The sequence below is a fragment of the Oncorhynchus mykiss genome, chromosome 28, assembly GCF_013265735.2.
Source record: "Oncorhynchus mykiss isolate Arlee chromosome 28, USDA_OmykA_1.1, whole genome shotgun sequence".
Lineage (NCBI taxonomy): Eukaryota > Metazoa > Chordata > Actinopteri > Salmoniformes > Salmonidae > Oncorhynchus > Oncorhynchus mykiss.
Window position 1 is genome coordinate 42,293,987 of NC_048592.1, and position 18,717 is coordinate 42,312,703.

Sequence of the window (18,717 nt, forward strand, 5' to 3'; positions counted from 1 at the left end):
GGTCTGTGGCTGGGTCTGGGTCTGGGTCTGGGTCTGTGGCTGTGGCTGGGTCTGGGTCTGGGTCTGTGCCTGTGGCTGTGGCTGTGTCTGAGCTAAACCCACTCCCCAGGCATCGCTATAAGCACTCATATGGTCAATTCAGATCCTGCTGAACTCTCTCTTAAGCCCTGCTGCTAGGCGCAATCTAAACGAGTCATATCACTGAATGCTGAAAGGATATTAACAGGCGTACTGGCACGCGCCAACACAAGTGCACACTCACACGCATAAGCATGCAAACACACGAGCGCGAATGTTCAGACAGACACACACACAGCTCCTGTGGACCCAGGGCGCCTCCTCGTGGATGCATACAGGAGAACAGAAGGAGGGATCAAAACAGCTCGAGCTCACGGAGAGAGAAACGGGAGAGCGAGCCGTCTCTTCTCCTTTGGGACGCCCGAACCTCGCGCACATCCAGACGTTATTTTATTCCTCTCCTTTTCCTCCTGTCTTTCTCCCCACGAGATGAGAGACTGAATCGGCGAGGGTTCCACGCGCTGTTACGAAGAGGTTTTGGGTGAGTTTAGAAAGTTTAACTGCATATCTCTGCCGTTAGTTCGCCCATCTATATCTCTCTCTCTAACTGCTGCTATCTCTGCGGTTAGTTCGCCCATCTCTCTCTCTCTAACTGCTGCTATCTCTGCCGTTAGTTCACCCGTCTCCCTCTCTCTCTAACTGCTGCTATCTCTGCCGTTAGTTCGCCCGTCTCCCTCTCTCTCTCAATTCAATTCAAGGGCTTTATTGGCATGGGAAACATGTGTTAACATTGACAAAGCAAGTGAGGTAGATATTATACAAAAGTGAAATAAACAATAAAACAAATAAACAATCTCTCTCTCTCTCGGTTATCTTTAATATCCAAATCAAATATGCATTAGGGTCTATCACATTTTAAAGCCTTGTACATGTGTGTGTGAAGTATTTGAATATATGCACGCGCATCGTCTCCACTCTCATTTGGTGACCAGTCAATTAGCAAAAACTATTTTTGGCCACCGCTAATATTTCGGTTTTAGACAGAGTTGCGAAAATCAACTTTAGTTCAGATGGACAGTGTTCTGTGCTGACTGGGTGCGTTCCTGTTCAGATGGACAGTGTTCTGTGCTGACTGGGTGCGTTCCTGTTCAGATGGACAGTGTTCTGTGCTGACTGGGTGCGTTCCAGACCTAGGCATACGCAGATTACAAATCCCATTAGTGCTTTATCGTGTTGATATGGTGGTTCCTCGGACAAACATATTGGAAAGATATGATATTCTGCTCAGATAATGTTTGTATAATTCTGGAACACACCCAGTGCAGAACATGTCTCCCTGTTCCTCCCCATTAAACGTTACCGGATCTTACCGTTAGAGGAGGCCAGACCGGAGACAGAACAAATCAGTTTGATTTCTATAGACGGGACCGTTGTTTTCACTGGAAATGGCTGGCTTCCCAACTAGGCATAGGCCTATGTACTTGTGATTTGAAACAATCCACAGCTATTAAAAAAATTAAAACAAATAAGTGAATGATCCTCTGTGGCTAAGTCAAGCTCTCTGTTGAAGTATTTTGAATGATTTTAATTAGACAGGAGTAGTTATATAATTTTGGCAAAACATTAATTTACTTTAGGGGAAGCCAGCATCCGAACAGTGCATTGTGCACTCGCCAACTTTCATTTCCATTTCGCAAGTGGCGGAAACCAGAGATCTGTATATAATGACGAGATGCTCATGTCTCCGCCCTAAAAAAATGTGAGTCCTTGTCCCAAGTGCAGGAATGCCGGCAATAAGCTTAGGACTGCATGTTATCCACATTGAAACGCATTGGGTTTAGTCAGGACAGATGTTGGCGAGAGTGAGCTCTCTCGCTTCGCCTCTTCCTCTCTGCTGAAACTAACGAGCAAAACAGCGTCCCCCTCTCTTCCTATATGTAGCCCATGTATCTGATGCTGTCTGGCCAGAAATAGTATGACATGCCATATTCTGGTCTTGACAGCATCAGATACAGTTGGGCAAAAAAGTATTTAGTCAGCCACCAATTGTGCAAGTTCTCCCACTTAAAAAGATGAGAGAGGCCTGTAATTTTCATCATAGGTACACTTCAACTATGACAGACAAAATGAGAAAAAAAATCCAGAAAATCACATTGTAGGATTTTTTATGAATTTATTTGCAAATTATGGTGGAAAATAAGTATTTGGTCACCTACAAACAAGCAAGATTTCTGGCTCTCACAGACCTGTAACTTCTTCTTTAAGAGGCTCCTCTGTCCTCCACTCGTTACCTGTATTAATGGCACCTGTTTGAACTTGTTATCAGTATAAAAGACACCTGTCCAAAACCTCAAACAGTCACACTCCAAACTCCACTATAGCCAAGACCAAAGAGCTGTCAAAGGACACCAGAAACAAAATTGTAGACCTGCACCAGGCTGGGAAGACTGAATCTGCAATAGGTAAGCAGCTTGGTTTGAAGAAATCAACTGTGGGAGCAATTATTAGGAAATGGAAAACATACAAGACCACTGATAATCTCCCTCGATCTGGGGCTCCACGCAAGATCTCACACCGTGGGGTCAAAATGATCACAAGAACAGTGAGCAAAAATCCCAGAACCACACGGGGGGACCTAGTGAATGACCTGCAGAGAGCTGGGACCAAAGTAACAAAGCCTACCATCAGTAACACACTACGCCGTCAGGGACTCAAATCCTGCAGTGCCAGACGTGTCCCCCTGCTTAAGCCAGTACATGTCCAGGCCCGTCTGAAGTTTGCTAGAGAGCATTTGGATGACCCAGAAGAAGATTGAGAGAATGTCATATGGTCAGATGAAATCAAAATATAACTTTTTGGTAAAAACTCAACTCGTCGTGTTTGGAGGACAAAGAATGCTGAGTTGCATCCAAAGAACACCATACCTACTGTGAAGCATGGGGGTGGAAACATCATGCTTTGGGGCTGTTTTTCTGCAAAGGGACCAGGACGACTGATCCGTGTAAAGGAAAGAATGAATGCGCCCATGTATCGTGAGATTTTGAGTGAAAACCTCCTTCCATCAGCAAGGGCATTGAAGATGAATTGTGGCTGGGTCTTTCAGCATGACAATGATCCCAAACACACCGCCCGGGCAACGAAGGAGTGGCTTCGTAAGAAGCATTTCAAGATCTCAACCCCATAGCAAATCTTTGGAGGGAGTTGAAAGTCTGTGTTGCCCAGCAACAGCCCCAAAACATCACTGCTCTAGAGGAGATCTGCATGGAGGAATGGGCCAAAATACCAGCAACAGTGTGTGAAAACCTTGTGAAGACTTACAGAAAACGTTTGACCTCTGTCATTGCCAACAAAGGGTATATAACAAAGTATTGAGATAAACTTTTGTTATTGACCAAATACTTATTTTCCACCATAATTTGCAAATAAATTCATTAAAAATCCTACAATGTGATTTTCTGGATTTTTTTTCTCATTTTGTCTGTCATAGTTGGAGTGTACCTATGATGAAAATTACAGGCCTCTCTCATCTTTTTAAGTGGGAGAACTTGCACATTTGGTGGCTGACTAAATCATTTTTTGCCCCACTGTAACTCTATAACTGTCAATCTGCACAATGGTCCATCTGTATAACTGTCCATCTGTATAACTGTCCAGGCATCGGTATAATTGTCCATCTGCATAACTCTCCACCTGTATAGCTGTCCATCTATTTAACTGTCCAGGAATCTTTATAACTGTCCATCTCTATAAATGTCCATCCCTTTAACTGTCCACACATCTGTATAACTGTCTATCTGCATAACTGTCCATCTGTATAATTGTCCATCTGTATAATTGTCCAGGAATCTGTATAATTGTCCAGGAATCTGTATAACTGTCCATCTGTATAACTGTCCATCTGTATAACTATATAACTGAACATCTGTATAACTGTCCATCTGCATAACTGTCCAGGAATCTGTATAACTGTCCAGAAATCTGTATAACTGTCCATCTCTATAACTGTCCATCTGCATAACTGTCCATCTGTATAAATGTCCATCTGTGTAATTGTCCAGGAATCTGTATAACTGTCCATCTCCATAAATGTCCATCTGTATAACTATATAACTCAACATCTGTATAACTGTCCATCTGTATAACTATATAAGTCAACATCTGTATAACTGTCCATCTGCATAACTGTCCAGGAATCTGTATAACTATCCAGGAATCTGTATAACTGTCCAGAAATCTGTATAACTGTCCATCTCTATAACGGTCTATCTGTATAACTATATAACTACCCATCCGTATAACTGTCCAGGCATCTGCATAACTGTCAATCTGTATATATTATAACTGTCCAGACATCTGTATAACTGTCCATCTGTATACCTGTCATCTGTATAACTATTCATCTGTATAACTATCCATCTGTAGAACTGTTCAGGAATCTGTACGAACCCAGGTGAGATACAGTCATTCTATGCAAATGTGATGTCATTTGTGGATTTAAGTTTTTAAAGTGTGTGTGTGTGTTTGTGTTTGTCATGTCAGGTAGGAAGAGAGGATGATGATGATGAGGTCAGAGTTCATCGTGCTGTGTTTACTGTTTGGAGCTGCAGCGCACGTCCAGGCCTTCCCAGAATGCAACAGTGAGTTCCCTTCCTACCATGCACAGCTCTAGTTCTGACATCATACTGACATCATACTCCAGTCTGCATTTGCATGCCAAATGGCACCCTATTCCCAACAGGGTGCCATATTATTGACCAGAGCTCTATTTGACCAGAGCTCTATTTGGCCAGAGCTCTATTTGGCCAGAGTTCTATTTGACCAGAGCTCTATTTGGCCAGAGCTCTATTTGACCAGAGCTCTATTTGACCAGAGCTCTATTTGACCAGAGCCCTATTTGACCAGAGCTCTATTTGACCAGAGCTCTATTTGGCCAGAGCTCTATTTGGCCAGAGCTCTATTTGACCAGAGCTCTATTTGGCCAGAGCTCTATTTGACCAGAGCTCTATTTGACCAGAGCTCTATTTGGCCAGAGCTCTATTTGACCAGAGCTCTATTTGGCCAGAGCTCTATTTGGCCAGAGCTCTATTTGACCAGAGCCCTATTTGACCAGAGCTCTATTTGACCAGAGCTCTATTTGACCAGAGCTCTATTTGACCAGAGCTCTATTTGACCAGAGCTCTATTTGGCCAGAGCTCTATTTGGCCAGAGCTCTATTTGACCAGAGCTCTTTGTAAAATGTGTTTTTCATTTCTCAGACTTTGATGTTCTGTAGTTTGGATGTCCAATAGGGCGTAGTGCTCTGTTTACACTTGACAGGAAGTAATACTTTGACTTGGGCTATTTTGAGATTTCATTGGATGTTTGTTTGTGTTTACATGTACATGCGTGTGTATGTTATCATATGTCCTAATGTGTGTGTGTTATCATGTGTCCAAACGTGTGTGTGTTATCATGTGTCCAAACGTGTGTGTTTGTGTTATCATGTGCCCTAACGTGTGTGTGTCCTACAGAGAAGCATGAGTGTCCTATAGACGTGTACTTTACGATCGACACGTCTGAGACCATCGCCCTGCAAGAACCTCCCCCTGGATCACTGGTGGAGAGCATTAAGGTTCCTACTACTACAACTATATTATAATGTCCCCCCTCCCCCTAGATCACTGGTGGAGAGCATTAAGGTTCCTACTACTACAACTATATTATAATGTCCCCCCTCCCCCTAGATCACTGGTGGAGAGCATTAAGGTTCCTACTACTACAACTATATTATAATGTCCCCCTCCCCTGGATCACTGGTGGAGAGCATTAAGGTTCCTACTACTACAACTATATTATAATGTCCCCCCTCCCCCTAGATCACTGGTGGAGAGCATTAAGGTTCCTACTACTACAACTATATTATAATGTCCCCCTCCCCTGGATCACTGGTGGAGAGCATTAAGGTTCCTACTACTACAACTATATTATAATGTCCCCCCTCCCCCTAGATCACTGGTGGAGAGCATTAAGGTTCCTACTACTACAACTATATTATAATGTCCCCCTCCCCTGGATCACTGGTGGAGAGCATTAAGGTTCCTACTACTACAACTATATTATAATGTCCCCCCTCCCCCTAGATCACTGGTGGAGAGCATTAAGGTTCCTACTACTACAACTATATTATAATGTCCCCCCTCCCCCTAGATCACTGGTGGAGAGCATTAAGGTTCCTACTACTACAACTATATTATAATGTCCCCCTCCCCTGGATCACTGGTGGAGAGCATTAAGGTTCCTACTACTACAACTATATTATAATGTCCCCCCTCCCCCTAGATCACTGGTGGAGAGCATTAAGGTTCCTACTACTACAACTATATTATAATGTCCCCCTCCCCTGGATCACTGGTGGAGAGCATTAAGGTTCCTACTACTACAACTATATTATAATGTCCCCCCTCCCCCTAGATCACTGGTGGAGAGCATTAAGGTTCCTACTACTACAACTATATTATAATGTCCCCCTCCCCTGGATCACTGGTGGAGAGCATTAAGGTTCCTACTACTACAACTATATTATAATGTCCCCCCTCCCCCTAGATCACTGGTGGAGAGCATTAAGGTTCCTACTACTACAACTATATTATAATGTCCCCCCTCCCCCTAGATCACTGGTGGAGAGCATTAAGGTTCCTACTACTACAACTATATTATAATGTCCCCCTCCCCTGGATCACTGGTGGAGAGCATTAAGGTTCCTACTACTACAACTATATTATAATGTCCCCCCTCCCCCTAGATCACTGGTGGAGAGCATTAAGGTTCCTACTACTACAACTATATTATAATGTCCCCCCTCCCCCTGGATCACTGGTGGAGAGCATTAAGGTTCCTACTACTACAACTATATTATAATGTCCCCCCTCCCCCTAGATCACTGGTGGAGAGCATTAAGGTTCCTACTACTACAACTATATTATAATGTCCCCCTCCCCTAGATCACTGGTGGAGAGCATTAAGGTTCCTACTACTACAACTATATTATAATGTCCCCCCTCCCCCTAGATCACTGGTGGAGAGCATTAAGGTTCCTACTACTACAACTATATTATAATGTCCCCCCTCCCCTGGATCACTGGTGGAGAGCATTAAGGTTCCTACTACTACAACTATATTATAATGTCCCCCTCCCCTGGATCACTGGTGGAGAGCATTAAGGTTCCTACTACTACAACTATATTATAATGTCCCCCCTCCCCTGGATCACTGGTGGAGAGCATTAAGGTTCCTACTACTACAACTATATTATAATGTCCCCCCTCCCCTGGATCACTGGTGGAGAGCATTAAGGTTCCTACTACTACAACTATATTATAATGTCCCCCCTCCCCCTAGATCACTGGTGGAGAGCATTAAGGTTCCTACTACTACAACTATATTATAATGTCCCCCCTCCCCTGGATCACTGGTGGAGAGCATTAAGGTTCCTACTACTACAACTATATTATAATGTCCCCCCTCCCCCTGGATCACTGGTGGAGAGCATTAAGGTTCCTACTACTACAACTATATTATAATGTCCCCCCTCCCCCTGGATCACTGGTGGAGAGCATTAAGGTTCCTACTACTACAACTATATTATAATGTCCCCCCTCCCCCTGGATCACTGGTGGAGAGCATTAAGGTTCCTACTACTACAACTATATTATAATGTCCCCCCTCCCCCTGGATCACTGGTGGAGAGCATTAAGGTTCCTACTACTACAACTATATTATAATGTCCCCCCTCCCCCTAGATCACTGGTGGAGAGCATTAAGGTTCCTACTACTACAACTATATTATAATGTCCCCCCTCCCCCTAGATCACTGGTGGAGAGCATTAAGGTTCCTACTACTACAACTATATTATAATGTCCCCCCTCCCCCTGGATCACTGGTGGAGAGCATTAAGGTTCCTACTACTACAACTATATTATAATGTCCCCCCTCCCCCTAGATCACTGGTGGAGAGCATTAAGGTTCCTACTACTACAACTATATTATAATGTCCCCCCTCCCCCTGGATCACTGGTGGAGAGCATTAAGGTTCCTACTACTACAACTATATTATAATGTCCCCCCTCCCCCTAGATCACTGGTGGAGAGCATTAAGGTTCCTACTACTACAACTATATTATAATGTCCCCCCTCCCCCTGGATCACTGGTGGAGAGCATTAAGGTTCCTACTACTACAACTATATTATAATGTCCCCCCTCCCCCTAGATCACTGGTGGAGAGCATTAAGGTTCCTACTACTACAACTATATTATAATGTCCCCCCTCCCCCTAGATCACTGGTGGAGAGCATTAAGGTTCCTACTACTACAACTATATTATAATGTCCCCCCTCCCCCTGGATCACTGGTGGAGAGCATTAAGGTTCCTACTACTACAACTATATTATAATGTCCCCCCTCCCCCTAGATCACTGGTGGAGAGCATTAAGGTTCCTACTACTACAACTATATTATAATGTCCCCCCTCCCCCTGGATCACTGGTGGAGAGCATTAAGGTTCCTACTACTACAACTATATTATAATGTCCCCCTCCCCTGGATCACTGGTGGAGAGCATTAAGGTTCCTACTACTACAACTATATTATAATGTCCCCCCTCCCCCTGGATCACTGGTGGAGAGCATTAAGGTTCCTACTACTACAACTATATTATAATGTCCCCCCTCCCCCTAGATCACTGGTGGAGAGCATTAAGGTTCCTACTACTACAACTATATTATAATGTCCCCCCTCCCCCTAGATCACTGGTGGAGAGCATTAAGGTTCCTACTACTACAACTATATTATAATGTCCCCCCTCCCCCTGGATCACTGGTGGAGAGCATTAAGGTTCCTACTACTACAACTATATTATAATGTCCCCCCTCCCCCTAGATCACTGGTGGAGAGCATTAAGGTTCCTACTACTACAACTATATTATAATGTCCCCCCTCCCCCTGGATCACTGGTGGAGAGCATTAAGGTTCCTACTACTACAACTATATTATAATGTCCCCCTCCCCTGGATCACTGGTGGAGAGCATTAAGGTTCCTACTACTACAACTATATTATAATGTCCCCCCTCCCCCTAGATCACTGGTGGAGAGCATTAAGGTTCCTACTACTACAACTATATTATAATGTCCCCCCTCCCCCTAGATCACTGGTGGAGAGCATTAAGGTTCCTACTACTACAACTATATTATAATGTCCCCCCTCCCCCTGGATCACTGGTGGAGAGCATTAAGGTTCCTACTACTACAACTATATTATAATGTCCCCCCTCCCCCTAGATCACTGGTGGAGAGCATTAAGGTTCCTACTACTACAACTATATTATAATGTCCCCCCTCCCCTGGATCACTGGTGGAGAGCATTAAGGTTCCTACTACTACAACTATATTATAATGTCCCCCTCCCCTGGATCACTGGTGGAGAGCATTAAGGTTCCTACTACTACAACTATATTATAATGTCCCCCCTCCCCTAGATCACTGGTGGAGAGCATTAAGGTTCCTACTACTACAACTATATTATAATGTCCCCCCTCCCCCTAGATCACTGGTGGAGAGCATTAAGGTTCCTACTACTACAACTATATTATAATGTCCCCCCTCCCCCTAGATCACTGGTGGAGAGCATTAAGGTTCCTACTACTACAACTATATTATAATGTCCCCCCTCCCCCTGGATCACTGGTGGAGAGCATTAAGGTTCCTACTACTACAACTATATTATAATGTCCCCCCTCCCCCTAGATCACTGGTGGAGAGCATTAAGGTTCCTACTACTACAACTATATTATAATGTCCCCCCTCCCCCTGGATCACTGGTGGAGAGCATTAAGGTTCCTACTACTACAACTATATTATAATGTCCCCCCTCCCCCTAGATCACTGGTGGAGAGCATTAAGGTTCCTACTACTACAACTATATTATAATGTCCCCCCTCCCCCTGGATCACTGGTGGAGAGCATTAAGGTTCCTACTACTACAACTATATTATAATGTCCCCCCTCCCCCTAGATCACTGGTGGAGAGCATTAAGGTTCCTACTACTACAACTATATTATAATGTCCCCCCTCCCCCTAGATCACTGGTGGAGAGCATTAAGGTTCCTACTACTACAACTATATTATAATGTCCCCCCTCCCCCTAGATCACTGGTGGAGAGCATTAAGGTTCCTACTACTACAACTATATTATAATGTCCCCCCTCCCCCTAGATCACTGGTGGAGAGCATTAAGGTTCCTACTACTACAACTATATTATAATGTCCCCCCTCCCCCTAGATCACTGGTGGAGAGCATTAAGGTTCCTACTACTACAACTATATTATAATGTCCCCCCTCCCCCTAGATCACTGGTGGAGAGCATTAAGGTTCCTACTACTACAACTATATTATAATGTCCCCCCTCCCCCTAGATCACTGGTGGAGAGCATCATCGTTCCTGTATTGATTGATTGATTGATTGATTTCACCTTTTACTGCAACACTATAATTACAATATTAGTATGTTACATTTAAATATATTTTATTATTTAGTTAACCTTTTTAGCACTTATTTATAAACTCTTATTTATAATCTCTTATTTATAAACTCTTATTTATAATCTCTTATTTATAAACTCTTATTTATAAACTCTTATTTATAATCTCTTATTTATAATCTCTTATTTATAAACTCTTATTTATAATCTCTTATTTATAAACTCTTATTTATAAACTCTTATTTATAATCTCTTATTTATAAACTCTTATTGCTCCTTAATGTGTGTGCAGATGTTTACAGAGCGTTTTGATAGATAGATAGATAGATAGATAGATAGATAGATAGATAGATAGATAGATAGATACAGTAGATAGATAGATAGATAGATGGATAGATACAGTAGATAGATACAGTAGATAGATACAGTAGATAGATACAGTAGATAGATACAGTAGATAGATACAGTAGATAGATACAGTAGATAGATGGATGTCTAACCCCTTCCTCCTCCTTGATGTGTGTGCAGATGTTTACAGAGCGTTTTGCAGAGCGTCTGGAGGATGCTGACTATAAAGGTCTGGTCCAGATCAGATGGCAGTTAGGAGGACTACACTTCTCCCAGAGACAACAGGTCTTCAGTCGCATACAGGCCAAGGACGCCTTCATCCAGGTGGGTCAAATTCACACACACTCACACGCACGCACGCACGTAGCACACACACACACACACGTACGCACGCACGCATGTAGCACACACACGCACGCACGTAGCACACACACAAACACACGTTTGCACGCACACATACACACACATGTACTTATTTAAAACACACACACACACACACACACACACACACACACACAGGTTGACCCTGCATGGGGCACAACATTAAAGACAGTTTCATACAGGTTGAACCTACATGTTGTTGTTGTTTCTGGGGTATACAGTAACTGTTGTTGTTGTTTCAGGGGGTGAGGGGTATACGGTATCTAGGTAAGGGAACCTACATCGACTGCGCCCTCGCCAACATGACACAGGAAATGACACGCTCGCCTTCGGACCCCAGGGCACTGCGATTCGCTGTCGTCATCACCGACGGTCACGTGACAGGAAACCCGTGCGGCGGGGTGAAGGTGACGGCGGAACGAGCGCGCGACGAGGCCATCAGAATGTTTGTGGTCGCGGCCACGAAGAACGTGGACGAGACGGGTCTGAGGGAGATCGCTAACTCTCCGGCCAACGTCTACAGAAAAGACTTCCTGGCTGTCGACCTCAGTGGCAACAGGCCTGTTATACAGCTGGACACTATAGACCGCATCATCAAGACCATGGTAACACACACTAACACACACACACACACTAACACACACACACACTGTGATGATGATGTACTATAGTTTAATATTTAAACTCTTTATTTTGTCTTTTTCCAGACCCATCTGGCCTATCAGGAGGTGAGACTGAGGACAACAATATCACTGTTACCATACAATCAACATACTGTTGTAGCATACCTGGTGACATATCACTATATATACACACAATATATCCAAAGTATGTGGACACCAATTCAAATGAGTGCATTCGGCTATTTCAGCTACACTCGTTGCTGACAGGTGTATACAATTAAGTACACAGCCATGCAATCTCCAAAGACAAACATTGGCAGTAGAATGGCCCTTACTGAAGAGCTCAGTGACTTTCAACATGGCACCGTCATAGGATGCCACCTTTCCAACAAGTCAGTTTGTCAAATGTCTGCCCTGATAGAGCTGCCCTGGTCAACTGTAAGTGCTGTTATTGTGAAGTGGAAACGTCTAGGAGCAACAACGGCTCAGCCACGAAGTGGTAGGCCACACAAGCTCACAGAACTGGACCGCCGAGTACTGAAGCATGTAAAAAATTGTCTGTCCTCGGTTGCATCACTCACTACCGAGTTCCAAACTGCCTCTGGAAGCAACATCAGCACAAGAACTGTTTGTCGCGAGCTTCATGATATGGGTTTTCATGTCCGAGCAGCCGCACACAAGCCCCAGATCATCTTGCCCAATGCCAAGTATTGGCTGGCGTGGTGTAAAGCTCATCACCATTGGACTGTGGAGCAGTGGAAACACGTTCTCTGGAGTGGTGAATCGCGCTTTACAATCTGGCAGTCTGACGGTCTAATCTTGGTTTGGAGGATGCCAGGAGAACGCTACCTGCCAAAATGCATACTACCAACTGTAAAGTTTGGTGGAGGAGGAATAATGGGTCGAGGATGTTTTTCATGGTTCGGGCTCCTTAGTTCCAGTGAAGGGAAATCTTAACACTACAGAATACAATGACATTCTAGACGATTCTGTGCTTCCAACTTTGTGGCAACAGTTTGGGGAAGGCCCTTTCCTGTTTCAGAATGACAATGCCCCCGTGCACAAAGCAAGGTCTATACAGAAATGGTTTGTCGAGATCGGTGTGGAAGAACTTGACTGGCCTGCACAGAGCCCTGACCTCAACCCCATCGAACACCTTTGGGATGATTTGGAACGCCGACTGCGAGCCAGGCCTAATCGCCCAACATCAGTACCCGACCTCACTAATGTTCTTATGGCTGAATGGAAGCAAGTCCCCTCAGAAATGTTCCAACATCTAGTGGAAAGCCTTCCCAGAAGAGTGGAGGCTGTTATAGCAGCAATGTTCCAACATCTAGTGGAAAGCCTTCCCAGAAGAGTGGAGGCTGTTATAGCAGCAATGTTCCAACATCTAGTGGAAATCTTTCCCAGAAGAGTGGAGGCTGTTATAGCAACAAAGGAGGGACCAACTCCATATTAATGCCCATGATTTTGGAAAGAGATGTTTGATGAGCAGGTGTCCATATACTTTTGATCATGATGTAGTGTATATTATAGGTTTGATTATTTATTCATTGATTGATTGATTGATACTAGATATCTCTGATTGATTGATTGATACTAGATATATCTGTTTCTCCCTGTCTGATTGATTGATTGATACTAGATATCTCTGTTTCTCCCTGTCTGATTGATTGATTGATACTAGATATCTCTGTTTCTCCCATGTTAGTGCTACAAGGTGAAGTGTCTAGAGACAGAAGGACCTCCTGGTCCCAAAGGACACAGAGGACAGAAGGTACACACACACACAGACAGACACACAGACAGACACACACACACACACACACAGACAGACAGACACACAGACACATAGACAGACACACAGTCAGTTGTTCTCCTCCTCTCTGGTTTCTCCCGTTAAAGGGCCATCCACACCAAGGACGATAATGATAAACTATACATGAATATACATAACGCTGTAGGTCTATTAATAATGTGGGATCACAGACCATCCTACTGCACCCTGCAGGTCTATTAATAACAGACCATCCTACTGCACCCTGCAGGTCTATTAATAACAGACCATCCTACTGCACCCTGCAGGTCTATTAATAACAGACCATCCTACTGCACCCTGCAGGTCTATTAATAATGTGGGATCACAGACCATCCTACTGCACCCTGCAGGTCTATTAATAACAGACCATCCTACTGCATGCACCCTGCAGGTCTATTAATAACAGACCATCCTACTGCACCCTGCAGGTCTATTAATAACAGACCATCCTACTGCACCCTGCAGGTCTATTAATAACAGACCATCCTACTGCACCCTGCAGGTCTATTAATAATGTGGGATTACAGACCATCCTACTGCACCCTGCAGGTCTATTAATAACAGACCATCCTACTGCACCCTGCAGGTCTATTAATAACAGACCATCCTACTGCACCCTGCAGGTCTATTAATAATGTGGGATTACAGACCATCCTACTGCACCCTGCAGGTCTATTAATAACAGACTGTCCTACTGCACCCTGTAGGTCTATTAATAACAGACCATACTACTGCACCCTGTAGGTCTATTAATAACAGACCATACTACTGCACCCTGTAGGTCTATTACTAACAGACCATCCTACTGCACCCTGTAGGTCTATTAATAACAGACCATCCTACTGCACCCTGCAGGTCTATTAATAATGTGGGATCACAGACCATCCTACTGCACCCTGCAGGTCTATTAATAATGTGGGATCACAGACCATCCTACTGCACCCTGCAGGCCTATTAATAATGTGGGATCACAGACCATCCTACTGCACCCTGCAGGTCTATTAATAACAGACCATCCTACTGCACCCTGCAGGTCTATTAATAATGTGGGATTACAGACCATCCTACTGCACCCTGCAGGTCTATTAATAACAGACCATCCTACTGCACCCTGCAGGTCTATTAATAACAGACCATCCTACTGCACCCTGCAGGTCTATTAATAATGTGGGATTACAGACCATCCTACTGCACCCTGCAGGTCTATTAATAACAGACTGTCCTACTGCACCCTGTAGGTCTATTAATAACAGACCATACTACTGCACCCTGTAGGTCTATTAATAACAGACCATACTACTGCACCCTGTAGGTCTATTACTAACAGACCATCCTACTGCACCCTGTAGGTCTATTAATAACAGACCATCCTACTGCACCCTGCAGGTCTATTAATAATGTGGGATCACAGACCATCCTACTGCACCCTGCAGGTCTATTAATAATGTGGGATCACAGACCATCCTACTGCACCCTGCAGGTCTATTAATAACAGACCATCCTACTGCACCCTGTAGGTCTATTAATAATGTGGGATCACAGACCATCCTACTGCACCCTGCAGGTCTATTAATAACAGACCATCCTACTGCAACCTGCAGGTCTATTAATAACATACCATCCTACTGCACCCTGCAGGTCTATTAATAATGTGGGATTACAGACCATCCTACTGCACCCTGTAGGTCTATTAATAACAGACCACCCTACTGCACCCTGCAGGTCTATTAATAATGTGGGATCACAGACCATCCTACTGCACCCTGCAGGTCTATTAATAACAGACCATCCTACTGCACCCTGTAGGTCTATTAATAATGTGGGATCACAGACCATCCTACTGCAACCTGCAGGTCTATTAATAACAGACTGTCCTACTGCACCCTGCAGGTCTATTAATAACAGACCATCCTACTGCACCCTGTAGGTCTATTAATTAGTTTTTAGACAATAACATTATTCTATCTGGGTTACAACACAGTGCATTGGGGAATTTATTATTGCTATCAAGTGACTACGCTATTGTTTAGGGCTATAAACTGCAGTGATGTAGGCTAATTTGAATAACCGCCTAAACATCCTGTTTCGAATGCATGTTAATGCCAAAATAACTTCACTAGGCCTGATATGCAACCATTTGGATCTGTTTTCGACAGATTACGAGGTCCAGAAAGGAAGCAGGCCACTAATATCTTGTGTTTACAGGGGATCAAAGGAGACAATGGTAACGCCGGTCTTAAAGGAGACAGGGGAAGACAGGGCGACCCCGGCATCGAGGGTCCCATTGGTCAACCAGGAGTCAAGGTAATGCTTCATGCTCCTCCCATTCACACACACTACCAGTAATTATGTATGCTAAAGATGCAAATGTGACTAGTAATACCAGCAATAATGTATTTATATATAGTGACTAGTAATAATGTATTTATATATAGTGACTAGTAATACCAGCAATAATGTATTTATATATAGTGACTAGTAATAATGTGTTTATATATAGTGACTAGTAATACCAGCAATAATGTATTTATATATAGTGACTAGTAATAATGTATTTATATATAGTGACTAGTAATACCACTAATAATGTATTTATATATAGTGACTAGTAATAATGTATTTATATGTAGTGACTAGTAATACCACTAATAATGTATTTGTATATAGTGACTAGTAATACTAGTAATAATGTATTTCTATATAGTGACTAGTAATAATGTGTTTATATATAGTGACTAGTAATAATGTATTTATATATAGTGACCAGTAATAATGTATTTATATATAGTGACTAGTAATAATGTATTTATATATAGTGACCAGTAATAATGTATTTATATATAGTGACTAGTAATACCAGCAATAATGTATTTATATATAGTGACTAGTAATATCAGTAATAATGTATTTATATATAGTGACTAGTAATAATGTGTTTATATATAGTGACCAGTAATAATGTATTTATATGTAGTGACTAGTAATACCACTAATAATGTATTTATATATAGTGACTAGTAATAATGTGTTTATATATAGTGACTAGTAATAATGTATTTATATATAGTGACCAGTAATAATGTATTTATATATAGTGACTAGTAATACCAGCAATAATGTATTTATATATAGTGACTAGTAATAATGTGTTTATATATAGTGACTAGTAATACCAGCAATAATGTATTTATATATAGTGACTAGTAATACCAGTAATAATGTATTTATATATAGTGACTAGTAATAATGTGTTTATATGTAGTGACTAGTAATACCACTAATAATGTATTTATATATAGTGACTAGTAATACCACTAATAATGTATTTATATATAGTGACTAGTAATAATGTATTTATATGTAGTGACTAGTAATAATGTATTTATATATAGTGACTAGTAATACCACTAATAATGTATTTATATATAGTGACTAGTAATAATGTATTTATATGTAGTGACTAGTAATAATGTATTTATATGTAGTGACTAGTAATAATGTATTTATATATAGTGACTAGTAATACCACTAATAATGTATTTATATATAGTGACTAGTAATAATGTATTTATATGTAGTGACTAGTAATACCACTAATAATGTATTTATATATAGTGACTAGTAATACCAGTAATAATGTATTTATATATAGTGACTAGTAATAATGTATTTATATATAGTGACTAGTAATAATGTATTTATATATAGTGACTAGTAATAATGTATTTATATATAGTGACTAGTAATAATGTATTTATATGTAGTGACTAGTAATACCAGTAACAATGTATTTATATATAGTGACTAGTAATAATGTGTTTATATATAGTGACTAGTAATAATGTATTTATATATAGTGACTAGTAATACTAGTAATAATGTATTTCTATATAGTGACTAGTAATACCACTAATAATGTATTTATATATAGTGACTAGTAATAATGTATTTATATGTAGTGACTAGTAATAATGTATTTATATGTAGTGATTAGTAATACCACTAATAATGTATTTATATATAGTGACTAGTAATACCAGTAATAATGTATTTATATATAGTGACTAGTAATAATGTATTTATATGTAGTGACTAGTAATAATGTATTTATATATAGTGACTAGTAATACTAGTAATAATGTATTTCTATATAGTGACTAGTAATACCACTAATAATGTATTTATATATAGTGACTAGTAATAATGTATTTATATGTAGTGACTAGTAATAATGTATTTATATGTAGTGACTAGTAATACCACTAATAATGTATTTATATATAGTGACTAGTAATACCAGTAATAATGTATTTATATATAGTGACTAGTAATAATGTGTTTATATATAGTGACTAGTAATAATGTATTTATATATAGTGACTAGTAATAATGTATTTATATATAGTGACTAGTAATAATGTATTTATATGTAGTGACTAGTAATACCAGTAACAATGTATTTATATATAGTGACTAGTAATAATGTGTTTATATATAGTGACTAGTAATAATGTATTTATATATAGTGACTAGTAATAATGTATTTCTATATAGTGACTAGTAATACCACTAATAATGTATTTATATATAGTGACTAGTAATAATGTATTTCTATATAGTGACTAGTAATAATGTATTTCTATATAGTGACTAGTAATACCACTAATAATGTATTTATATATAGTGACTAGTAATAATGTATTTATATATATAGTGACGAGTAATACCAGTAACAATGTGTTTATATATAGTGACTAGTAATACCAGTAATAATGTATTTATATATAGTGACTAGTAATAATGTATTTATATATAGTGACTAGTAATACCAGTAACAATGTATTTATATATAGTGACTAGTAATAATGTATTTATATATAGTGACTAGTAATACCACTAATAATGTATTTATATATAATGACTAGTAATACCAGTATAAAGTATTTATATATAGTGACTAGTAATAATGTATTTATATATAGTGACTAGTAATACCAGTAACAATGTATTTA

At 40.8% G+C, this 18,717-nt stretch overlaps 1 protein-coding gene across 1 annotated transcript in view; it reads left to right on the forward strand.

Annotated features, from left to right (window-relative positions):
- The first annotated feature begins 393 nt into the window (after nucleotides 1-393).
- The window catches only part of LOC110508269 (collagen alpha-2(VI) chain), a 46,489-nt gene continuing 28,165 nt past the window's right edge, over nucleotides 394-18,717 (forward strand). The window contains exons 1-8 of the mRNA XM_036966129.1: nucleotides 394-559; nucleotides 4,558-4,655; nucleotides 5,529-5,629; nucleotides 11,063-11,206; nucleotides 11,506-11,868; nucleotides 11,971-11,991; nucleotides 13,598-13,663; nucleotides 15,911-16,009. Of these exons, the coding sequence (XP_036822024.1) occupies nucleotides 4,571-4,655; nucleotides 5,529-5,629; nucleotides 11,063-11,206; nucleotides 11,506-11,868; nucleotides 11,971-11,991; nucleotides 13,598-13,663; nucleotides 15,911-16,009 (879 nt within the window). The 5' untranslated portion in view covers nucleotides 394-559; nucleotides 4,558-4,570. The remainder of the gene's footprint in view (nucleotides 560-4,557; nucleotides 4,656-5,528; nucleotides 5,630-11,062; nucleotides 11,207-11,505; nucleotides 11,869-11,970; nucleotides 11,992-13,597; nucleotides 13,664-15,910; nucleotides 16,010-18,717) is intronic.